Genomic DNA, 25,674 nt, shown 5'->3' with positions numbered 1-25,674 from the left:
TGCTCACGACGACAGGATTCTGAAGGTTTGTCCAGTGTGAGTTGACAGTAACCAGGACTTTGTCTTACAGCCTGGATTCCTTCCTATATGGCCTCCACGCCCTCTTCAAAGGTGACTTTAGAGTGACAGCACGAGACGAGTGGGTATTCGCCGACATGGACCTACTGCATAAAGTCGTCGCTCCAGCTATCAGGATGTCCCTGAAACTTCACCAGGTAAAAATCCATTTTTTTTTTAAAGTATTAGCCTGAAACTTTAGGGGGAAAAATGGCCTTTGAAAAGTATGGTCCCCTTTCTCTGCACGGCGTTGAGTGGACTCGTAACTTAGGTAGCTAAGCACTGAGGCCATCTAGGTAGTCTTGACATTGGCGATTGCTGTTTGCCCCTGAGAGCGGCTAAGAGGTGGTGGCATTCCGCCAGGAAGGAAGGGAGGGGCACTGGCTGGGGACAGTGGCGTATCAGACGTGCCCAGACTGTATCTGAAAGTCGGAGGAACCCCAGCCACGAAGCTCTTTCCTAGGACAATGAGAAGAGGAGGCGTCCTCCGTTCCCAGCTGGGGGTCCAGCAAAAGAATGGAGGAGGGAGCAAGACGAGGAGAGGACTCAGCTTTGGAGTCACGGGCCAGTCACCATCGGCTCACTCCCCGGGGGGGGGGGGGCGGTTCCTCTGGTCCCCACCCAGTCCACACCCGGGACTTCTTCCCGCAGGACCAGTTCACTTGCCCGGACGAGTACGAAGACCCCGCGGTCCTCTATGAGGCCATCCAGTCCTTCGAGAAGAAGGTGGTCATCTGCCACGAGGGCGACCCGGCCTGGCGGGGCGCGGTGCTGGCCAACAGGGAGGAGCTGCTCACCCTGCGGCACGTGGTGGACGAGGGCACGGACGAGTACAAGGTCATCATGCTGCACAGAAGCTTCCTGAGCTTCAAGGTGATCAAGGTATGGCGGCCACGCTGCCAGCCTCCCATCGGCACGTGTCTCTCGTTTGGGATGTATTTGAGAGGACACAGAGCGGTCGTGGCACTGACATGCCAGTCCCTGCACCAGCATCCTCCCTGAGAGGAACGGTCTCGGAGGGGCGGTGCCCGGTCAGCAGAGGCAGGACTCGGAGCCAGGCTGGGCACTGTGTCCCCTGCCGGGTCAGCGCCCGCCTCGCAGAACTGGCATCAGGCAAGGACCTGGGCAAGAAGTCCTGTAGACGCACATGTAGGTGAGGGTCAGGATGTAGCCTGTGTTTAAGACTTTCTAATTCTCTAGAATTCCGGACCTTTCTCTGACAACACATTCTTGGATCTCAGAACCTTATTCCGACGACTCCTGTAGCTTCACACCACTGGGCTAAAACAAAAACTTTATTTTCTCTTAGTTTCCCCATGAAAATGACATCATACCCATCTCTTAGGACAGCTATTCTGGCTCAGCTCTGACAAGGGTGTTAGGCCCAAGTGTGGTAGTCGCAGATGGCCAGTCCCAGAGCCCCGCTCACTCCCTGTGGCCTGAACACACTGGGGTACCCGGGACAGCCGCCTTTCTCCCCTCCTGCCCCCCACCTGCAGGTGAACAAAGAATGCGTCCGAGGGCTCTGGGCCGGGCAGCAGCAGGAGCTGATCTTCCTCCGCAACCGCAACCCGGAGCGCGGCAGCATCCAGAACAACAAGCAGGTCCTGCGAAACCTCATCAACTCCTCCTGTGACCAGCCCCTGGGCTACCCCATGTACGTGTCCCCGCTGACCACCTCCTACCTGGGCAGCCACAGGCAGCTGAAGGACGTCTGGGGCGGCCCCGTCACCTTGAACAGAGTGAGGACGTGGTTCCAGACCAAGTGGCTGAGGTAGGCTCTACAGTGAGGGCCTGTGTCTGGGTGCTGCGGGGGGCACGGGGGGAGGGCGTGGGGGGCTCTCCTGCCTCTGGTTTGAATTTCACTGGCGACCACCACTTTCTCAAACAATGAAAACTGCTATACCCAAGTGACATCTAGCAGATCATCTGTTTCAGCAACCAGCCAGACTTTGCGTCCATGGGAAATCTCATGCAGATGAGACTCTTCCCCCCATACTCTTGCAGGCTGAGAACCTGCTACAGTCCTGGCAGCGCTGCGGAGGTCGAGGGTCTTTAGGAGCAACCGTTCCACATCTGTTAGGGACAGCTGGGCCTGAGCCCCCCTGCACCCATGTCTCGTGCAGAAAGCCTTCCTGGCTGTAGAAACGAGTCTCTGGTTGCTGAGGCTGCCTTCTAAGTTTTGCTACAACACGACAAAGCTCCTTGTTGGGCCTCAAGGCCAAGGGGTCTTATTGGAAGGTTGAGACTGAAGCTCACTCGCCCTGGTACGGTCTGTTCAGGGATTAGATGCTGCTGTTTGGGGAACAGAAGCCCCTGTCCCTCAACCCTGCACTCCGGGAGAGCTGGCCTTCCCTCTTGATGTAGACACGGCAGTGCTGGGGCGTTCGGGGGTATCGGAAACACGTTGGTGAGACTCCTGGCGGCGCTTCTCCCTCCACAGGATGCGGAAGGACTGCAACGCCCGCCAGCAGGGCAGTGGCAACATTGAGGACGGGGACGGAGGAGGGGCCCCGGCGGCAGGTGGCAGCCATGCCCCGAGCAGTGGCGGCAGCCAGGACAGCAGTGCGGAACAGCCCAGAAAAGGTGGATCCCAGCCCGGGGCCTCATCCCACGAAGGAACACAGGGGACAGGTGGGTGCAGCAGGGGCCTCAGGGCTACCGATGAAGCCCGTCTGGTCATCGTGACCAATGGCGCGAGTTGGGTTGTCATTCTGACCTCAGACAGTTCGTCCTGCGGTGAAAGTCAGCGTCGGGCTGATGGATGCCTGACTTCGCTGACTCTCGTAGGTTCTGCTCAGCAAGACTCTGCTCGTTTCAGCTTTTCTCATCTATCCATCTGTCTGTCTGTGACCTTGGCAGCCATTCATCCGTCTGCCACCTGTGCAGGGGTGGCTCCACTCCTTCCAGCTCTCACTCAGGGACTGTGCCTTCGGCGTCCGGCTGTGCTGTAGCCACTGAGACGTGTGGCGTGTTCCTCTTCTGTAGGCATTGATGGCGCGCAGACAACCCCCTGCCTCTCCCTGCTGCCTCTCTGGTTCTCACCTGCCTCCACTTGGTCTCGATGTTTCAAGGGGTGCCCGCGGGCAGGGATGTGGGAGGGGAGGCGGCTGCGGCCAAGTCCAGGCTGAGTCCGAGGTTTAAGATCAAGTTTAAGCTGACACCCAAATAGTTAGGCTCCACCAGATGGATGAAGTTCCCCTGGGGCCGTGCTGTGCTGGGGACGGGGTCGCCATGCCAGAGAAGGCGGTCCTGGGGGTTAGCAGAGGACGAGTGTCCCCGGAACTCGGAGAGACAGATGCTCTGCCCTGGTTCCTGCCAGGCCTTGGCTTCGCCCTCCAGCGCCTGTTAGTGGTTTCACCTTTTGTCCCCAGTTCTTCCTCACCAGCCCGGAGCATTTAATAAGTGCCTGGGTGTGCGCTTTCCTGCCAGCTCTGTGCACATGCGCTTAGAGGACAGTCCCTGCCTCCTGGGAGTGCCCAAAGTGAGGCAGAGAGCTGCACGGAGAAAGCGGATTTTACATCAGCACAAGGAGGAGGGAGAGAGGGGGGATGGATGAGAGGTGACAGGTAGCTAGAGGCTGACAGATGACAGAAGGGGAGACAGGTGGGTAGACAGACAGACCAAGCAGCGGATATCAGCTGCTCTGAAGCGGAACAGAAGAGCCCCTGCCCTGCCCCAGCCCCCACAGACCACCTGCCACGGCCCCGCGCTGTAGCTGGCCCCGGCCGGAGTGTCTCGCTGCTGGGTTACCATTTGTTATTACATGAAAAATGGAAGTTTTGAGATAATGTGAGTGATTTTCCAGATGGGAAAAGGCGAGGTAGGTTCCATGTGGTGACACACGCCTCAGCATTTGGTGTCGGCCAGTCCTCCCCGGTGACAGGTCTGGACAGAGAAGGTCTGGAGTCGGGGGCCGGGCCAGGGCCAGGGGTGGTCAGAGAAGGGGGCAGACATGAGTGGGCCGGACAGACCTCGGACCCGGTTTCTCGAAGCTTGGTGGAAAAGAAATTGGACACACTTTCTTCCCACTTTTATGAGTGAAACAGTGCCCGCAACTGGCTTTGGCCTAGAAAAGGATGTCGGGGTACAGCCCTCCCCCCTCCCCCTCCCGAGCTGGGCATCTCTGCACTCACCCCCGCCCCCGCCCCCGCCACAGCAGCTGCCTTCGGGGGAGAGCCCCTCTGGTGACTCTCCTCCAGATCTCGTGATGGGGCTCCAAGGCCAGGGGCATAAACAGAACATCCACTCCGGGGAGGCCAGCTAGACAGCACTGGAGTCCAAGCTGAAGGAGGTATTAAGTGCCACAATGAGGAACCAAGGAGGGTCCTTTATACACAAGGTATTTCTATGTAGGTTCTAAGATGATTTTCCCAAGAAATATTTATAATTTGGTAATGCAGAAATTCGCCAAATAAGTTAAACTGTAAAATAAGGATCCTGAGTAGCAAAAGTGCACTGTCCGTGGTTTGCTTACTTGTTGGTGCTGTTCCATTTGCAAAATGAAAATTAGGAAAAAAAAAAAGCACCAAGAAAACCTGAAGCAATGGAATTGCAGGGGCGGGGGATCCTCGTCTCACACAGACCACAGGCCCCTCCCGCTCTGACACGCGGTGGGGGACCTGCCCCTTTGTTCCTGGCATTAACTGGGGCGGTCCCCACCAAGGCCGGGTGGTCTTCCGTCCAACATCGAAGTCATCGACTTGCCGTGAATGCGGAGGATTTTTGGACAGTGATCGGCTTCATGGTATAAATCACAAACAGATGTTCAGCCTTGCCAGACTCTGGATAAACTAACAAATCACCTTCCCTGTGCGTCACTGTGATTAGCCAGGGTCCCTTTCTCATCTCTTTTGTCTGAGAGCAGCATATCCAGCTGCGCAGCAGGGACCTTTCAGGCAGCGGAGGTAGGTGGGCCCTCGTGCCCGGGACTGGGCACTCTCACCCCGGGGGGGGGGGGGGGGGAACTGGTGCCAGTCCCGTGGGATCCTGGGCAGCACTGCGGGCTAAGTGCCCCCTTTCCTCAGCACATGGGCAAGAGAAAGTAGGTGGGGACACCAGTGGCCCCCGGTGCGGTGGCAGTCCACCACCCGCTGTCTCTACTGGCGCTGCAGTCACCGCAAGGCGGACAGGCCCCTTCAGCCCGGGACCTCGCAGTACCCCGCATTCCCTAAGCAGTTACCTTTCAAATGTCGTGTCACTCGTGGGCTCTCCTCCAGGCACATGGGAAAGTTTTAGAATCACCAGACTCATGGTTAATAACTTGTACATTTGGGGAGGTGGCACATGAGGACAGTGCTGTAGGACATCCTTTCTGGTGCCCACGCCTCCGCCCCTCTAGCTGTCTTGGTCTAATGTCCCATTGTGGCAGCTTCGGGAGACAGGCTGATGAGGCAGTTGGTGGAACTGCGCCGTCACTAGCTGCTCCCATGAAATGATCGTTCAGAATTAGACCCTAGTGATTACTGATGCTTAAGCAACCCAACATTCTAGCAAGTGCCAGTTTCTTCTCTCTGCTCGGTCTACAAAGCTGAACAACGTACGCCGCGCAGGTAGGTCAGGCACTGAAGACCCACTTGAAGTTTTCCTTCTTCCAGAGGTGTGGACAGGGCCAAATCTTTGAGACCGTCCAATCCCTTTCATCAGAATGGCCTTGTCTAGACAAGTCTCAGCAAGAGCTGGGGAGGGACAGCCAGCAAACGGAGCTGGGCCCACCCCAGGAGAGCCTGGGCCTGCAAGGGCTTCTCCTGGAAGACCCCACCCCGATCTCAACGGAAAACTGTTCTAGAAAACAAAGGCCACAGCCTGTGGTTCCAACACCCCCCACCACCATTTTTTTTTTCTTTTTCTATGGCAGCTAAAAATGACAACACCCTGCATGTTTTCCTCTGTCACAGGCTTATCAGATGAGCACAGAAACCAAGGCTGGAAGCCAGAAACAAATCCAGGTTTGCTTTGTAAGGCCAAGTCACACTGCTGGTGTCATCCTGTGGCTTCCAGGGACACAGGACTTTGGGTGCTAAAGCCAGGAACGTCCCGAGCAAACTGGGTGGGTTGGTCACCCTGGCTTCAGCTCCCTACATGCACCCCTGGGTGCCCTTGGGTCGGTCCCTGGGCTCTCAGGATGGCTCGGGTGAGGCTGGGCTTCCGGCCGTCCTCCCAGCTGTGCAGGTGGCGCACGGAACCCGGGGCAGAGCAGGCTGCCCGCCGCCCCACGCAGACTCCGATGTCCATGACCACCCGCGACAGTGCCGTGTTCTGCTTTCTTTTAAAGGCAGGAGGAAAGGCAGGAGCCAGTCCGTCCAGGCACACTCGGCACCGAGCCAAAGGCCGCCCGCGCTCAGCTCGTCGGGCCCGATCTTGGAGAGCCGCCAGGCCTTCCTGCAGACGTCCTCCTCGGTGCACGAGCTGGCGCAGAGGCCCTCGGGCAGCCGGCTCTCCTTGCACGCTTCGGCCGCGTCCCTGCACTCCCAGCCGCCGCCCGTCACCGCCACGGGCCACCTGAGCGTCCGCGAGCGGGCCGAGGCGCTCATCCGGTCGAGCCTGGGCTCCTCCACCAGCTCCACCCTGAGCCTGCTCTTCGGCAAGAGGAGCTTTTCCAGCGCGCTCGTCATCTCTGGGCTCTCGGCCGCAGAGGGGGGCAACACCAGCGACACCCAGTCGTCCAGCAGCGTCAACATCGTGATGGGCCCCTCGGCCAGGGCCACCGGCCAGGCCAGGCGGGTAAGGGGCTGGGCGTGGTTCCCCGGGCCAGGTGGGGCGGTGGCATGGGCTTGTGGCCTGCGTGTGACCCGTCTCATGCTGCCACCCGCCTGCCTGCAGAATCCCGTCCCCGTCTCTACAGGCCCCCGGAAGGGCACAGGGCAGTGACGAGACCAGATCTGGGGCAGGAGGTGCCGGGGGCACCGCACATAACAGCAGGACGGTCACGAGGAGCCCTAAACCCAGGGGTGTGAGGTCCTCCACTCGCCCGCATGCCGGGACAGGGCGACTCCCTGCTCCTGTCACGCACACTGGCCTGAGGGGAGGAGAGGGCACACGTCGGCACCGGGCTGGGCCACCAGGGGCTCCCAGCCAGGGAGGCTGCTGAGACCGCAGGGCTTTTAGGTATTTAATACAAGGAGTTTGAAGGACTTCACGCAAACAAGCCCTTGTCCAGAATTCCAGGCTAGCTGACGTCAGATGCATACTTGAGCTTCGTAAGGGACAAGGTAAACCAATGAATACGCACCGGTTCTCCTGTGACCCGGGAGGGGGACTGACGGCATCAAGGCAAGAGAGGTCAGGGGGAGCCTCGCCCCGCTCCTCTCCAGCGTTCACACGTTTCCCCGCCTGAGCTTCACGCTCCTCCCCGAGCGCGAGGCGTCCCAGGGCGTGGCCTCTGGCTGCAGGGGGAGGAAGGGGCCACGCCGGAACATTCCAGCGTCACCCTCCCTCAGCTCTCCAGGCAGGTGCCTTCCTGCGTAGAGGGAACCAAGGCTGGGGCGGGCCGGCCTAGAAAGAAACAGGGGTGCAGCAGTCGAGTGTCACCTTTCATGAGGGACAGGGAGGATTCGTGGGCTTCCTGGAGCCCCCAGGCCACACCGGCCAAGAGAAATGAGCTGGTTACTTCAGTTTTACCGGAGTTTAGTTAGATAATTGAAGGTATAAATGTCCCTCCTTTTTTTTCCATTTTCATAGTAAAAATGCACAAAATACCACTCCTTTCTCCCCCCCCAACCTGTGTTCAAGTCCCAATCTGGGGGTGCAGGTCTAGGATTCTGACAAATTCTCCTTCCTTCCCTCCAAAAGGGACGACTGAGTCCTTGGGACTCGGTGTATCCAGAATGAAAAGGCCCCTGCATTACTGCTGGGGGCAAATGTGCAGGAACTCAGCATTGGTGACAAGCAGGCAGGGCCACCACCCCCGACACAGGAGAGCCAGGGAGTCACACGCTGTCCTGTCCTCAAAGGCCACCCTGCTGTCCTCTGTCATTTGACCTGACTTCAGAACCTGACCTTGTGGCTGTTGCAGTGTTAGCCTTTAGTTCCTACCGCAAGAAGGAGGGTGCTCACTAGAAGAAATGGCCGATCAGTGTGTGCTCAGCTATTCGCCCCTTCTCTTTGGCAGCACTTCTCGGAGCCGTGCGAACCCAGCGACGCCACCGAGCAGGAGCAGCCTCGCGACCGACGTCTGGCTGAGGCCGCGGCAGAGACCCTCGGGGTGATCTGCAGGAGAGCAAGCCAGGAGGACATGGGCCTGGATGACACGGCGTCCCAGCAGAGTGCCTCGGACGAGCAGTGATGCACGTCGGTCGGGAAAAGCTGACTCCTCCGCAGGGCTCAGCCGCATCGCGCTCCCTCGGGCCCCCCGAGATCAGAAAGAGCTGCCACTGCGATCCACGGGCGGAGAAAGGAGAGCTGTTCTAGAAAACAGAGTAACTTTATCTCAGGTTCTTGCAAAAAACTCACATGATGGAAAACAAAACCAAACCAATACACCAGGCCTCCCCCGCCCCACGCCCTGCCCGGAGCAGCACACCACAAAAGGCACCGCACACTTTCCAGAATTTGAAATCGCAAGCAAAAGCCACTTAGTATCTTAAATAACTAAAGTAGGGCCCATGAATAACTCCTTTCTGCCCCGATGAAAATAAGACAACTGCATGTTAAATAATTGGCATTTTATACATCACTGTTACCATGAAAAAGAAAAGGTTAAATCTAGGTGTAAAGAAAACCTCATTTCTGTGTGATACCTATGCAGATGTTAACTGAGCATAACATAGTGGCAGCTTCACGAGAACCGTGGTAGTGCATGCGGTCACGTCTCACGTACTCTGTGAAGGGCCGGGGTGCGCTAGGATGTGAGTTTAGAAATCGTGTCCAGTCGGTGTGGGGAAAGCCACCAGGGGGTCCCGTGATGCCCCTCACCACGATCCACGAGATTTGCGGCACTGGCTCTGCGCGCTTCACAGGGCTGCATGCTCGCTCGCCCAGCCAAGCCACCCTTGCTGTGTCACAGAACACGTGCCCACACCTTTGTTTTTGGAATTAAAAGGTTTATAGTTATTACTCTTGTCCAGCGTTTTGAATTTTGCTGCAACTGTCGTCATTTCTAAAAACGTATCCTGTACTGTGAGGATGACATCTGGGCAAACTCGGAGACAACCTTTCCCACCTCGAGACTCCCACGGGGTTGAGCAGAAACCCGTACGCTGCCAACACGGGGCAGGGGCAGGGGTCCTGGAACACACAGTCCATGAAGAAATTCACTGACCTGTTGAACCATCCCTTTTGGAAAGACAATAGTTAGAAATAAATACTCAATTTGTAAACAGTCACACAAATTTCTTCGAAGTATCTAGGAATTGGAAGTTTGGAGAGAGGGGTGGGGGGAGGGCATTGCAGAGAATCCCTACCCCTTGGAAGCAGATGGTCATGCTTTTTTTTTTTTCTTGGCAAAACAAGAATTAGCAATTAATAACAATAAGTGGGCTCTATAATTAAACACAGAGTGCCATTATTCTCAGATCAGCAATCCCTAGAGATGCAGACTTTGATTTAAATGCAGTTGTTCGTCTAATGAGAGGCTGATAGAACCTCGGTGCAGTTCTCTAAGTTGGCCAAACCGCACTTGGCCGGCAGCTCCTGAAATCCTCTTGGGCAACGTTACAGCCAAGCCCTAAGGACTAAACTCCAGGCCCGGAGATGTCAGTGTGGCCTCCCCACGTGGGGAGACTCCTGGAGTTCAGTAAGAAAAATGACAAGTGCCTGGCTGTGGTCAGCCCGGAGTACAACTGGCCACTCCTTGGGCCCCCAGGAGTAGGAAACACAGAAAACCACCACACTGCACAGAAAGGCAAATCTGTTGAAAGAGCTGGACAGCCACCCTGGGGAGAGACGGCCATGCACATGGGAAGGCGAGAGGACCCTGGGTGCACCTACATCTCCATTCCACTAGGGAGGCTCGTGAGCTGCTGCTTCAACTGTTGAATGCTTATTACTTGTCCTAGTTCACCTGTTCTTGGTGGAACCTTTTAGGGGGTGTGTTAGGTAGGGACCACGAGGGAGGGGAAACAGGTGCGGAGGTGAGGCAAGGGAGATTCGGTAGAGATACTGCTGCTGGCCAATCCGAGAAGGGTAAGAAAACCAAAAACCAAAAAGCTGGCCCACCAGCAGAAACAACCAAGCTGGGGCATGTGCCCAGATGAGCTGGCAGTGACCTTGGGTGAACTACCCTCATTAGCATAGTAAAATTCACACCCACCAGCGCCATGACAGTTTCCTAATGTCATGGCAGCCCCTGGAAGTTACCCTATAAGGACAAGTTAAGGGAGGGTCCCCGGTTCCAGGAAATCTCCACCCGTCTTCCCTGAATCAAAATGAATATTCTGCACACTACGTAGCACACCGTAAGATGTAGACACAAAAGTAGAAATGTGTTAAAAACCCCGGGTCTTCTCCACGCGGGGAGATAGACCCATCCCACTCTGGAACGTGCTATGCTTTAATAAATCTTGCTGTTGGGCTTGCTCATTCATTCCATCCACTCCTACCAGTAACCATTCCTCAGTACTGGGAACCAGGAACCAGGGAACACGACACGAACTCGAACCTGAGAGGTGGAGGGAGGAGGAAATGTACACAGTTTATCTACAGGTAAGACATTTCTCAGATACGAGATCTAACGCAACCCTGCTTTGCACTATGAGAGAGTACAGTCGTCTTGAGTATGCACACTGAGGCGTACATACCCACAAAAGGAAAGATGGGTGTGTGGGAGTCACCCTGGGACTCTTGGTGGCTGTTTGGCCGGCATCAACGATGCAGCCACACTTTTTTCCTTTGTCATTGTGGTACACAACTTATTTGTAATTCATGAGCTTGTTCATCTGGTCCTTCATCCAGTCAGCTGTTTATCAGAACGTATTCCCTGCAGAATGTCGTATTATGAGCCCCTGTTTAAAGAAGGCATTCCTGAGTTGACATTTCTTGCCACAGTTGTTCAAACGTTCTGCCAGCATATAGCGAAAGAGTTATTTTCTGCATTTGGACACTGAACAAAATAGTTTCTTCTCTAAAGATAATGTAAAAACTGTAGCACTTGGTTTTATATATATCGTGTGGCTAATTTGGCATTACTGATTCTAAATTCTGCACTGTGCATGGAAACCATCTGCGCCTGGCAAGTGGTTTTCTAAAATCATTCGGTGCTTCAACTTCTCTTTGCCTATAAAATGTGCAATGCGATGCCTGTTTACTGAGCCCTCCCCTCTCACACCACCCCCATCTCACTACTGTTTTGTCCCAAGTCGCTTTGCTGCACAAGCATCTGCCATCGGCACACACGCAGGTGCAATTCTTCCAGACGCAACTTTCTGTGAACACTGAGATAGGAAGAGAGGCGGGTCCGGTCCACATTTTCTGGGTCACAATCGTCCCGCCCCCTTGATGACAGGGAGCTGGGAACTGAGTGACTGAACTTGCACTTTACTGGGAACCCCTCCTTCCCTATCAGCAACCACAGTCGGAGAGATGATGCTCTGTCTAAATTTTAAAGATGTGTCCATCTCCCTGCATCTGCTTACTCTCATTCAGGCGTAAGGAGTAAAAAAATCTTAAAACTATTCTGAGTTAGGCGGCTGATGGTATGATCTGCTAAGGGAGAAGAGGGAAGAATGATTTACTAAATCATTCCCTAAATCAGTTCTGCTTCATCCCATGCAACTTTGTTACTCTAGCTGAAATTCTTCATATAAGCATTGCACACGTTAATTTTGTGTTTTTTAAAGTGAACTCCTTAGGTCAGGACTCATATCCAACCATGTTAGTTACTTGAATTGTCTGAATGGTTGAGACTTCAAACTCGGGTATAAGAGAATTCCTGACCTCAACCTGCCCTGCCACCCCCCCACCCCCGCTGCGAGTTGCTCATCTCGGACATGGCACCAGCAGGGAGGCAGGTGCTCAGCTCTGCTCCTCTGGTCCTGGCTGCGCTTAGTGAGTAGATGGGCCACACGTGGTATCCTCCCACATCTTTTCTTCCTTGAAACCTCAGCAGGATGCTGTTGCTACGGGCTGTGCACGTCCGGCCCTGAGTTCTAGTTATTACTGAATCCGTCTTATCCTTCATTGAATTTCACTGCTTATGATACAGGGGCTGCATCTGATATCTTCATACGTGCTCCCAGATCACTCTACCACAATGATCATTTAAGGACCCTGCCACAGGAGATGCTAAATGGTTTTTGGATTCACAGCAGCTACGGTTTATCACAGCTAAATGTCAGCTCTGAGGTCTGGGGATACATGATACACCAAAAATGACAAAGCCTAAACTAGGACAAAGCAGGGAGTGATGGAAGGAGCACGGGCTTTAGAGCCACACAGATGTGTCATCGGAGAACCAGTCCGATCCGGTTCAACCTTGTCAGTTAACAAAATGTGGCAAAATGATGCTTCTTTCAGCTGCTACAGAACCCCAGCTACCCAAGCATGCCCAGATGAACCACGTGTGCCCAACTGGTGACCCCAGAGCTGGCAGGGAACAAATGTCAACCACAGGCAAAACCTATGAGCTCAGATCAAGGCCCGAGGAACAGACACTGAATTAAGAAGGGAGGTGCCCTGTTTTGTTGCAGGACAGACTTAAGGGCCAAGGACCGACACTGCCTCTTCACATGGCCCGATCAGATCACACCTGGCTGCATTTTCGTTCCTCTCGCAGTTACTCTCTGCCTATAAAACCTGCCCTCAGACCCCAGCTCAGGGATAGACTTCACCATTGTCTCCTCCTTGACAGTCAACTCACAATAAAGCTTTTTTTTCCCCCAAAACCAGCGCCACAGTCTTGGCTTCTATGCGTGCTGGGCAGCAAGGCGACCACTCGGTCACAGACACAGGCTCAGATCCCTGCCACCGCCAGCACTGTGCTTTTGAACACCCACCTCCACTCTCCACGCTCGTCTCTTTGCCGTTAAAGTGCAGAAGCCCTGGCAGGCCGGATGCCAGGGGCCACCCCGAGTCTGCTCAGCACAGTGGATACTTCCAAGTGGGCAGCGACACTCCAGCCCTCCATCAGCACGCCTGGCTTCCGCGATAAGCCCCTAAAACTATTACATTTTACCTTCTTTGAAGTAAATGTCACCAGCTTTTCGTCTAATTTAAGACACAGTAAAAGTCTACTGAACAGTCACCACTCAAACACTGAGCTCAGAAGGACAAGCAGCACAGAGAACACGTCCCTCCATATTTCCGGTGCAGGAGGGACCCCTGTAAACACAGCACCCTCCCAGAGGTGGCGGGAAAGGCTCCACCTTGATGGGGTCCCACTTGAGCTGGGGAGACCACCCCACCAGGCCCAGGCGCTGGGCCTGTCCTCGGGCACATGTCAACATTGCCCCAGCCGGCTCCTTCCTCGGTTTTCCTGAGGGTTGAGCTGTGTTCACAGATTTATGACGAGCGTCAGGTTCCCGGGCCTTTGTGGGACACCTCAGAGGCAGTGGCCGTCCTGGCCCACTGAGGCACGCAGCCCGCCCCTCTGCTCGGTGCCCCTCCTGTTCCAGTGATGGGGCTGGGAGTCACAGCCCGCCTGCCAGATGTCCCGAGCTCGTCACTCAGCCTCAATGAACAGCCCAGCCAGGGGAGGGACAGTGGAAGCAGATGCCCACTTCCTCCGACCACGCAAGTCGCCCTTTTTGAGGAATCAGTTCATAATCTATCAGGTCTTCCTGCTGCGGTCCCTCCAAGGCTTGGCAAGTCCCGGGGAAGCTTCAGGAAGCCACCTCGGAAGAAAGTGCCGAGGAAAGACAGACGGACGCAAGAGCCCAGCCTGGGCCGACCCCCTCGTGTTGGAGCGAGCCCTTCCCACTGCCCCCTGCGCCCCGGTGCCCAGCCCACAGCCTCACCCACGCGCGCCTGACCTGTCCACGGCCACACACAGGGACACGCCATTGATGCCACTGAGTTCGTAGCTAACGCAAATTGCTAAACAAAATCCTGGAAATTCATAGATCTTTATCAAAAAGGACCTAAAAACACTAAGCTGTTTATCACTCAAATAGCACCAACCGCTTGGAGGGAAGCTTTTATGAATTCTAGAGTGTCAGTGGTCTTTCTGTTTTCCTACTTCTGCTGCTGTGAGCTGAACTGTACCTTTCTACACGATCACTCCTGATGAACCCACGCTCCACAGTGTCGCTCGCAAAAGGTGACAGTTTTCTTCCATGGTGTGCATCACTCTCCTTAGATGACTGTCACTTCCCCCTTTTTCTGGAAAAGAAACTAGGCACAGAAAGCTTCAAAACTGTGCCCAAGTTAGCCACAGCCCGAGCTCTCGTCGTCTGGCGTGCCGAACGGCAGATGGTACCAACATTTCTCAAGACTGAGTATTTCCCCCACACAAGGACTCGTGTCTGTAACCATCAGAATTTCTATATATTTATTAGCAATAAGCAAACAATAAGAGATTGGGCGGGGGAAGGAACTAAAATGGTTTTCATTTGAAATAACAATTTTCAAAAATCAAGTAACTTATCACTTCCAGTTGCATGAGACTGCCGCTGCACCTGGAGAGGAATTTAGCTTTCATGACATGCAAAGTTGATTAGGCAGTGGGCTCCCTTCTCCCCCTGCCCCGAGCACATTTATAAACTGCAAATGGGGGCAAATTCCTTCTGATACTCTGAAGGCCATTTCTCATCTCACAATTTACCCAAATCATGTGCAAGACTGCAAGAGGAAATAAACAGAAATCCTTAAGTATAAATAACCCACAATGGATTGTTAATCTTGCACAGTCAATCCAGCATTAAGGCCAGTTTGATCTTTAAACATTTTACGGGAAACAGCTGTCAAGCTTTCTCTGGAAAAGCCCACAAGGTTTCGTAACCCCCAAGGCATAACGCCTGGGCAGGCCCCTCTCGAGCCCGGGCACTTCTCCACGTGCAGAAGGCAGGAACGCAGCCGGTCTTCACCTCCTGCTGCTCTGCACGCTCGTCACGATATCCGGCAGAAGGTGGTTTCTGTTTTCCTTGGTGACCTACGGGACGAAGCAAGAGAGCAGGCTTCAGAGCTCCTTTTCTTTTCTGCAGGCTTGTGATAAGTGATTTTCTAAAAGGAAAGCCCGGGGGGGGGGGGTGCTAGGAGAGGGTGAGGTATGTTTTGCGACCCAGGGAGCAAGCCTGGGTCACAGCAGCCCTTGAGACAGGACAGGTATCATCGAGCCCCACCATCAGCTTCTACAAAGTGACAGCAGGAAAAGTGAAAGTGGGTTTGGGTGGTAGACAGATTTCAACCACGGGAAGAGCTGTGACCTGAGCCCTGCGAGGCCTGCCGGGATGCATGATGGGAACGCAGATGGGACAGGGCCCCTGAGCACACCTGCCCTGCACAGAAGCAACTGTCTGAGCGAGTCAGGAGAACCCACGGCCCAGCCGGGCCCGGGAGAGTGCCCAGAATCCTGGGATGCTCTATTCGTCTGTCCACGAATTTAGGGAATCTGAGTGTTGCAAGGGCTTCTGACCTCAGTCGATGGTGCATTTGGAAAATGAGGAAGTGGCAGCCCAGAGGAGTGAAGGAGCCATGGGACATACTGTTCCTCAGCCCCCTGATGCCAGCCTGTGTCCTCTTATACTGTTATAAAAACAAAAGTAACAGAGATAACCCAAGCTTTGCCTGACAATCTGCCTTTTATTTTTCTTTCCTTCACTATACCCACAGTCCCAAAGAGTGCAGTGCCCAGGGTGAGGGTAGGGCTGCCTCTTCTCCCATCACTGTGCCTTCCTGCCTGACCCCACACCACCCATCCACTCAACACACGCTCCTGGGCAAGGTGCGGCAGACAGAGATGTGCTTTCAATTTTTCCCAGTTCAGCATGATGTTGGCTGTGGGTTTGTCATATATGGCTTGTATCATTTTTAGGTAAGTCCCATCTATGCCTATTTTCTTAAGCATTCTTATCATAAAAGGGTGCTAAATTCTGTCAAATGCTTTTTCTGCATCTATTGACAGGATCATATGGTCTTTGTTTTTGCTTCTATTTATGTGGTCAATTACATTTATAGATTTGCCTATGTTGAACCATCCCTGCATCTCTGGGATAAAGCCCACTTGGTTGTGATGGATTATTTTTTTGATAAGCACCTGAATTCAGTTTGCTAGGATTTTGTTGAGAATTTTTGCATCTATACTTATAAGGGATATTGGTCTATAGTTTTCTTTTTTGTTGCATCCTTTCCTGAGATTGGTTATCAGGGTGACGTTGGCTTCATAAAACATGTTGGGGAGAATTCCTTCGTTCTCAATGTTGTGGAATGATTTCTGCAGGATAGGCACCAGTTCTTCTTTGTAGGTCTGGTAAAATTCAGGTGTGAAACCATCTGGTCTGGGACTTTTCTTTTTAGGAAGGTTTTTTATTGTTACTTCAATTTCAGTACTTGATATTGGTCTGTTCAGGAATTCTATTTCTTCCTGATTGAGCCAACCTATTGACCTTTAATCCAGAAGTGGCAGATGAGCTCCCAACTCTGACTTTGCATTTACAGAACGGAAGTGCAAGGGCCCAGAGGGCAGCATCAGATTCCTGGTGAGATGAAAATAGTTTATGTCATGCTTGGTGAGCCAAATCAAAGGGAAGTGGAGACCTAGTACCCATTATTCTCATGATCCTGAAACCCACAAATTAAAACTAAAAAAGAAATAACAATTGCTTTATGGAAAAAGCAAGTACAGGTAGTTCTGAATTCAGAAATTGAAAACAGATTCTAGATATATTAACATTTTTATAAGATAGAAAACCAAATAATTTCTAAGAATCTGAGCTTTTATGGGAAAATCACCTGAATAATTCCTATTAATGAAGGCAACAATATAGCAAGATTACGCTAATGCTCAGGCTTTAGAATCAGCCAGACCAAGGTTTGAGTCATCTCTCCACCAACTAGTAACCGAATGACCGTGGACAAGTTATATAACCTCTCTATGCCTCAACCGTCTCATGTATGAAATGGAGATTATGGTGCTTATTAGCTCAAGAGGTTACCATGAAGTCTACACGTACTAATCTACTGGCAGTACTAGCACAGCACCTAGCACCAAGGGCTCAGTGACTGGCAGCCACCGCAGTATTCCATATAAATGCTCCACAAGCTCCAGGCCTCCCTTCTGCCCCCTCATCAGGTAATGTTTTCCAGCATTCCCCTCCAGGAGGTATTTCAAAGGACACAGAGTGAAATATGCTTTCTAAATGCCACTAAGATGACCAAACTCTTAACTTTGTTGTGAGAAGTTACTAGCAAGGATTAAAACAATTTTTTTTCATGTTGTTAATTAGAAAACTATGAAAAAAGTACACCCAGCTCTTTCCAGTGACCTTGAACCAACAAAGACCTCCATTTCTTGCCTCTATAGCATTAATATTATTATTAAATGTTTTTTCACAATTAGCCCCAAATAATGAAATACTGAAATGTTAAAAACAAAAACAATATTCAGTGGTTATATTTGGAGAGCAGTAAACCCTGGAAGAATGAGAAAAGGAATTTGAGAGAACTTCTGAAAGAGCAACATAACCTTCAGGAAGGCCACTGTCAATACCAAACCTGCAACATGGCGGAAGTTTCTACATTACCAAGACTACCCTTCTATTAACCAGAAGACAATCCTTAAAGTTAGAATATAAGCAGGACTTGGTACTGTATCTGTGTCAAGCAGATAAGTGAAGTGCTGTCTCACAATACCTAGGCCAACCAAGATGGAAAGACAAACTTATGATATCCTCCAACTCAGATTCTTGTTAAAAAAAACCCACAAGGAGGGGGAGGGGACAGAAGAGACTGAGCAGAGTGTGCAATCATTGATCATAGTAAGTAAGTCAGTAGACAGTGAGATAGCATGCAAGCAGCCTGCAAAACCAGATAACATCTGCACACTGCTGCCAAGAACATGTACATCCCATGGTCTAAATGCCTGGCTTAATCATACTATGTGGCTGCATGCTTCAAGATCTAAAGTTGCCATAACATCATTGATACCTTATGACATTAACTAGAAGGCAGCAAAATCAATGACATACTCTCATAAAAACTCAAAGGAATACAATGGTAATATCCTCTTAGAGTTCTTAAAAACAAATAAACAAATTATTGAAGAAATAGTTAAGTCACTTGCTATGGTTTGAACGTGTCCTCCAAAGCTCACGCGTTAAAAACTTAGCCCCAGGTGCAACAATGTTGAGAGGTGAGATGTTTAAAAGGAGATTAGGTCATGAGAACTCTGCCCTCTTTAACAGATTAATGCCGTCATGGCCAGGAGTGGGTTAGTTACTGCAGGAGTGGATTCCAGATGAAAGGATGAGTTCAGCCCCCTACCCTTCTCTCTCGTCTGTGCTCTCTCGTTTTTCTGTCTTCTGCCATGGGACGATGCAGTAAGCAGGCCCTCCTCTGATACAGGCGTCTCAACTTTGGACTTCCCAGAATTGGAAGAAATAAACCTACATTTCTTATAAATTACCCAGTCCCAGGTATTCTGTTAGAGCAGCATCAAAGGGACTAAAACATCGCTCTTCTCCCAGATGTCCATTAGGCTCATACTCTTATTACCTTCAGGCCTGTGTTCAAACAGCACTTTTTCAGAGAGACCTCCCCTGACCACCCTGGATAATACAGCCTCTCCCCCCAGCCAACTTCGTCCACCCTATCCTTCTCTCCTTTCTCCAAAGCACCCTATTGCCACGTTACACAGGGGCGTGTTTAGCAGGTCTCCTCCCACTCTGTGGCACCATGGAGTTTTGTCCACTGCTGAGCCTCCAGTGAATAAAGCAGTACCTGGCACATAGTGGATGCTCAATATTTACTGAATAGATGAATAAGAATATTCCACAGCCAACTTCTTGTAGGGATACTTTACTAGAGAATAGGAGGTACCAAAGATTCTATCAATGGGGATGTTACTTTCCTCCTCAGGTATTGTTCATTCATTTTTTTTTTTCATTTTTTTTTAACACATAAGAGAATGTTATCATTTTTTGCCTCCATTGTCAAATATAATTTTTAAAAACTCAAGAGAAGAAAAGCCTACTGTATTCACCCATAGCTTTATTCTTTCCATTGTTCTTTCTGTCTTCCTGATGTTCCAGGACTCCTTCTTTTATTATTTCCTTTCTGATTAGAGGACTTCCTTTAGCCATTATATTAGAGTAAGTCTGCTCGAGACAAATTCTCTTAGTTTCCTTTATATGTGAATGTCTTCATTCTCCTCTCATTCCTGAGGGATAAATTCACTGGCTATAGAATCATGGGTTGACAGTTCTTTTCTTTCAACACTTGAAAAATGTACCACTTCCTTCTGGCCTCCATGGCTTCTGATGAGAAATCTGCTGTCACCTGTATTATTTTTACCCCACAGAGGTGTAGTTTTTCTTTCACTGCTTTCAAGACTTTGTCTTTAATTTTCAGAAGTTTGACTATGATGTCTTGGCATGGATTTCTCTGGATTTATCCTCTTCGGGTTCATTAAAACTGTAGGTTTATGTCTTTTGCCAAATACGGGGAAACTGGAGCCATTATTTCTTCACACACTTTTCAGCTCCACACACTTCCTCCCCGCCCCCAACCCAGCCTTCCAATGACATGAATGGTAGATCTTTTGTTACCACAGGTCCCTCAGGCTCTGTTTCTTTTTTTACTCTGTTCTTTGTTGGGTAATTTCTATTATTCTACATTCAAGTTCAGATTCTTTCTTCTGTCATCTCTATGCTGCTGGTGAGGAACTTTTTGATTTGGGTATTATATTTTATAGTTCTAAAGTTTTCATTTGATTCTTGTATATTTTTGCTGAAATTATCCATTTCTTTGCTGAGACTTTCTATCGTTCATTTGTTTCAAGCGTGAATATCACTGATCACTGAAGAATTTTAACGATAGCTGTTTTAAAATACTTGCCCTAGAAGTCCAACATCTGCATCATCTTGCTGTGGAGATGAGCTGATTGTCTTTTCTCATTCAAATTTAGATATCCCTGGTTCTCAGTGTGACAAGTGATTTTCAATTGAGTCTGTGGTGTTACTCCTTGGGTCCTGAGGTTCCTAGCCCGTCTGCCTCTTTCTCTTCACCAGTCAGGTCTTCTTATGCTTGTTTTATACATAACATCCAAGATTTTGGGGCTGCAATTAGCAGGAAAAATAGGGAGAAGTATGCTTCTTCCATCTTTTCTAGAACTGGAAGTGTTCTCAGGTGTTTTTTTGAAAAGTAATGCTCTGTTCACCAAACACTGTGAAGAACAAAACTTTGTGTGGTATACTTACTTCCCCCATTATCATGAGCTCAGCCCCATCTTTGCACTATGCATCCTCACCCGGTAGCAAGAGAAGGCTGTTCCCCACCCCTTTACATAGCTTATATCCTTACCTGGAATACTCTTCCTTTTTTTCCCCATTTCCTCCTTCAAAAACCTGCCCAAGAACCACGTCCTTTGGACATCTCTCCTTACTCCAAGACTACATCTAATCCAACCCTTAAGTTTGCAGATAAAGAAAATGAAGCTCTTCATTTATAAAACAGGAACAAAGGACCACACAAATCCCCAAACAGCACAAAAATAACAGCATGTGTCAGCCCCTATCTCTTACATAATTAACTCAAAGTTAATCACTTTATTTACAGATCATTAGGAGTGATGATTACCTTGCCTGGAGAATAATTTCCAGTGTCAGAGGAGGAAATGTGATATTAACCTAAGATGTTTATTTCTGGACATAGCAGTCAACCCCCCTCAATCCCTGCTTAAGACTATTAGATTGGATTAGGGTGCAGAGATAGCCAACCCCAGAGTTTAACACCAACAAGCACCCAGTCTTCCAGTCTGGAACCTATCTGATCTGAAAACTAATTTTCCTTCATGATCTTTCACCATTCATTGCCTCAATTCCCACAGAAACTCTATAATTACAACCAAAAATTCTAATGTGGAAGCCATGTGAAGTAAGAGTCAGAGAACTCTAAAAACAAGAGCTCCAGGGACTTTTCAAGGATGTCACTGAAGACTGACCTCTCAGGGCTCTTAGGTCTCAGCTGCAATGTCACTTCTTTGGAGAGACCCTCCTTCGATCCCTCTCTCTACTCCTGCCCCCAACTGCCACACTGCCCTGGTTTCTTTTCTTTGCCTTTATCAGTATCTGAAATTGCTTAATTTGTCTGCTGACATTTTTGGTATCCAGCTCTTCCACTAGAATGCAAGCTCCATGAGGGCAAGAACTTGGCCAGTTTGATTCACCACAGTATCCCCAAGACTGAGAATGATGCCCAGCACACAGATGTGCAAGCAGGATTTACAGAAGACTGAATGAATAAATAAATGAAAGAATGCACACATTTTCCCAAGTCTGGCCTGCGTAACCCTAACCATTATTTGTTGCCAGAACCCACGATACTTTGGTGGCAACATGTGGATGTCCTATTAGGGATAGTGGGCCATGGTGACATTTTAACCAGTGATTGCAATGATCAGTGATGTAAGGTGCTCATAGTATACTCACTCTCTACTCTCTCTGACAAGAGTGGCCCTGCCTGCCTGACTCGCTCACTTGTCACTTGCAGGGCCAGGGGTCTTTTAAACTGAGCGGTAGAGAGTGAGGGGTAGGAACAGAGCTCAGCCAAGGGCATGGCTGTCACTGACGGACAAAGTAAGGAGAATTGGGCAAGACAATATACAACTGAGAATGAAACAGACAGTGGTGAGAGAAAGGCAAGGATTCAGGCAAAGTGCCAGCAATGCCACAAGAGTCTTTGCCCGTGTCTCAGACGCTGCCACTGGCTGACGTGCTCCAAACCCTCGTCTCACGTGTGGCCTAGAGCAGTGCTTCTCAAACTGCACGGGGCCGAAGAACCTCCTGAGCTCTTGCTTAAACAGAGATTATGGGGCCCGTCCCCAGAGAGCTGGGTTCCTCAGGTCAGGGCGAGGCCCACACGTGCACACGCCAGCTGCCTGTGGGGCCGGTCTGCAGCCTTCACACTGAGCGGCAGACCCCACAGCCGCGCCACCTACCCCAGCAGCCGCACGTGGCCACTGAGCACGTGACATGTGGCTGGTGTGACTCAGAAACTACATTTTCCATTTTATTTAATTAATTTAAACATGAATGGCCACAGGTGGCTACGGCCACTGTACTGAGCAATGCAGGCAGCACGTCTGCATCCCTGTGGGAGGCGCTGCCGGCCAGGGCTGCTTGGCAGCATCTAGAAGCCAGGGTTCCACTGGCGCTGGAGCCACCCTTCCCCGCGAGCAGAAGTGGGGCAGTTTAAAAGGGGAACCTTTAAAACCAAACCTCTATGGCCCAATCTGAAGAGATGTGCTTAGAACAAGCACCTTAGATCCTGCGGTTCTGACCCCAGAGAGGTCCCGGGGTCCGACGGGAGACGGGGAAGCAGAAAGCAGCCAGCACAGCTGGGGATGCTAGCGGCCCCCCTACCAGTGAGTCTGTCTTTTCCTCAAGCAGAGGTACAGCTTAAGTTCTGTAAATTTCTATAAAGTTAGATGCACCTATATTCCAGCATGGGGGGGATGGTAATTCAAAGCCAAAGATACATTTTAGAGCCGTATGCTGTTTCACATCACCTGCTCCATGCCCACAGGTACAGAGGGCTGGCTGTACTCACGCTAAACACCTGCACGTCACTTCTGTTTCTTATTTCTTCCACAAGGGCCAGCGGTTTTCCTTTAGGGACTGGGATCGTGCCAAGAATTACAGTCCCTGGGGTGGACAGCGTCTGACGAACTGCCTGGATGAAAGGCTGACTGAAGAGCTCCATCTTCCCAATCTCATCGATGACACACACTCTCCGCCCGGGGCTGCCGCTGGAGCCTGCCTGAGGATGACAAAGACACTCGATGGGACGCCAAAGTCACCTTAATCAAAGGGCCCCTGGGCCCCACCCCTAATCATCCACAAACCAAGTCACACCAGTCACACCAGGCTGAATCAGCTACACTTTGGAAGTCAGGGACGGTTCTCATGGTCCAAGAGGAGCAAGTAATTGCAGAACTAATCCAGAAGGGCTCCCTTGGAGATTGCAGCACCCAGAAAATTCAATTCCCTGACGCACCAAGTTTTTCTTGTAAATTTTATTCCTCCAGAATGATTCCAACAATGCCAAGCTTTATATTTATATACACTCAGAAAATAAGTGTATATAAGTACACCCAAATACCTCAGGTTTAAAAGAAATGAGACAGCAAGCCTCGAAGCCCTTATTAATAACACTGGCCTCTTTTTAAAAAATATTTTCAGTCATATGAGATTCCCTGTCTACCGAGGAGGAGATAATCTGCTACAGGCAGATGCCTGTGTATTGCATGATGTGGTCTGTAAGAGCTGGTTCAAAGAAGTGAAAATTAAAAGGAAAGGAGTCTTGGTTAAAAGAAAAAAAAGTTCACTACAGTTGTGCTCTTTAAAACTCAGATTCCCTTTCTACTGACTTTATTCCAATTCATAGCCATTACTTCCTCGAAAATCCCACTGGGAACAGGCGTGGCAGCTGGCCTCCAAGACTTACCCTTGTGTAGTCCCCTCCCATGCAGTACCAGGGTTGATCTGTGTGCCCACTAGAATGTGGCAGAAGTAACAGTACGTCATTTTTGAAATCAGGTAAAAAAAGAATGCTATTTCCGTCTTGGGCTCCCTTTCTCGAATCCCTCATTCTGGGGAAGAGAGCTGCCATGTTGTGAGGACGCTCAGGCAGCCAACATGGTCCATGCGGTGAGTCACTGAGGCCTCACGCCAGCAGCCAAGGGGAACCGACTGTGCCAGCAACCACGTGAGTGGGCTCAGAAGCAAGGCCTTCCCGTCAAGCCTCAGAGGACCACAGCTCCAGCTGACAGTCCGCAGCCTCCTGAGAGCCTCAGAGCTAGAACCACCCAGCTAAGCTGTACCTGGATTCCTGATCCTCAGATAATGCATAAAACAGTAAGCATCTGTTGTTTTAAGCTGCTAAAATTTGGAAGTAATTGCTTACACAGCAACATAGAACTAATTCACGTGTCCTCTCTAGAAAGCTAATAAGACTTTGCTTGGTCCTTCCATACAAGGGACATAACAGAACATACAATAAACACTTGAATGAATGCTGAATAACAAATACATTTTCATGTGTTTGTATAAATGAATATTTTGAAAACCGTATGTAAAGCTGACTTACAAAGCATTCTTCACCACGGTTCTTAGACTCCTGAAATAATGACAGCAGTACAGTCCCAGAGGGCATGTCTGAGTTAAGCTAGATTTTGCTCAAATTCCAAATGCAAAAGCAACGTACGGTACAGTGTGGCTGGTGGCAGGGGGCACACTGCAACTGGTGGCAGCCAGTGACAGATGGGCTGCGGTGCCGGATCCCGAAGGCCTGAATGGTACACACAGGGGTGAGGATTTTGTCCCACAGCTGAAAGGGTCTAAGCCAGGGATGAATCGAAGTTGTGCTAGAGAGACTGACGGCTGCGTGCAGTCAGGACCACACGTCAGACAAAATGAGATAGTGGGGCCTAAACCCCAGGTGTAACGGGAGGGAAGCATTAGAGTAGCATTTTTCAGACTTTTACGTAAGTGGTACTCTATTTCCCTACTTAATATACACATACGAAATATTCTTCCAACACTTCATTTTTACCTTTCTATAGTGTTATTGTACACACGCCTGACCTCCCCTCTTAGAGCAAGGACACGCGTTGTCACCTTTGTCTCTCTCATGGAACTCACTCATGCTCCGGGACAGAGAAGTGGAAAGCTACAGGGGCCAATGCTGCCCTCCGCTGGTGGGGCTGGGGTGGAAAGAAAGAAATCTGTGGAGTGAGTCACTATTTATGCTAGGATTTTTCTTCAAAAATGAATGCCAAAGTTGGGAGAAATAAAACAGCTATCAGCCACCAGTCTGTGACCACAAAAACAGACAATCCCACAGGAAGGTTTCTGTCTTCATGGAAGTAGGCCACTCCAACTGACCTGACCCTTACCAGGGATATTTTGCTACCTCCAGAAAAAATGAGTAATTGTAAATGTCATCTTTCTGGAGGCTACGATCTGCAAGCCAAATAAAGCTCTATTTTGGCATTAGTTTTGCAAGGTGGCAAATCAGACAAGAAGTGATATGAAAGAATACGTGTATATCCATGCACGTGCACACGTATTTGAGTGTATACATGTGGGCAGTCGAATGCACATGTCGGTATTAAACACACGGCACAACCAACCTTCCTGCAATCCTCTAGATTAGAGCATTCACCAGTGACAGCTCATCTGTATTATTTAAGTTTCAGCACAAAGCTGTCTATCTGGACACACATGCACACATTATTTTCTATCAATTAAAAATGTTCATTTTAAAACCCTAGCTTATATAAAATCCTCATCCTATCCAGAATTAGGGACTTTTATAATTGAGGAACTTCAGGAATCTCAAAAATAGGTCTTCAATCTTTAATAAAAAGATCCAAGTTATTCACACTCAGCTGAGACAACGTCAGATGCAGAGCCACTCTGAGGCCTGTCAACAGGCCGCTTGTTTTTCTAACAGCACGTGACCATGTATTCGAGAGCCTAAAAAACAACCACTACTATGTTCAGAACTGTTTTATTTCTATATAAATTC

General features: G+C 50.3%; 2 protein-coding genes across 5 annotated transcripts in view; one reads left to right on the top strand and one right to left on the bottom strand.

Moving 5' to 3' along the window:
* Positions 1-9,068, top strand: part of PCNX2 (pecanex 2) — a 213,885-nt gene extending 204,817 nt beyond the window's left edge. Inside the window, exons 29-34 of the mRNA XM_045537011.1 lie at positions 71-215; positions 709-939; positions 1,557-1,831; positions 2,501-2,691; positions 6,332-6,780; positions 8,168-9,068. Of these exons, the coding sequence (XP_045392967.1) occupies positions 71-215; positions 709-939; positions 1,557-1,831; positions 2,501-2,691; positions 6,332-6,780; positions 8,168-8,341 (1,465 nt within the window). The 3' untranslated portion in view covers positions 8,342-9,068. The remainder of the gene's footprint in view (positions 1-70; positions 216-708; positions 940-1,556; positions 1,832-2,500; positions 2,692-6,331; positions 6,781-8,167) is intronic.
* Positions 7,544-25,674, bottom strand: part of NTPCR (nucleoside-triphosphatase, cancer-related) — a 32,689-nt gene continuing 14,558 nt past the window's right edge. For 2 of the 4 annotated variants that reach the window (XR_006731296.1, XM_045537012.1), the window contains 2 exons: positions 22,693-22,902; positions 14,466-15,079 (listed from right to left, as the gene is read on the bottom strand). The gene's annotated coding sequence lies outside the window, so the exon portion shown is untranslated. Of the gene's footprint in view, positions 8,463-14,193; positions 15,080-22,692; positions 22,903-25,674 lie in introns of those variants that run through there. The other 2 variants (XR_006731297.1, XM_045537013.1) reach the window with 2 other exon arrangements.

The sequence above is a fragment of the Lemur catta genome, chromosome 25 (genome assembly GCF_020740605.2).
Source record: "Lemur catta isolate mLemCat1 chromosome 25, mLemCat1.pri, whole genome shotgun sequence".
Taxonomy (NCBI): Eukaryota; Metazoa; Chordata; class Mammalia; order Primates; family Lemuridae; genus Lemur; species Lemur catta.
This window is presented reverse-complemented; position numbering and strand designations above follow the sequence as displayed.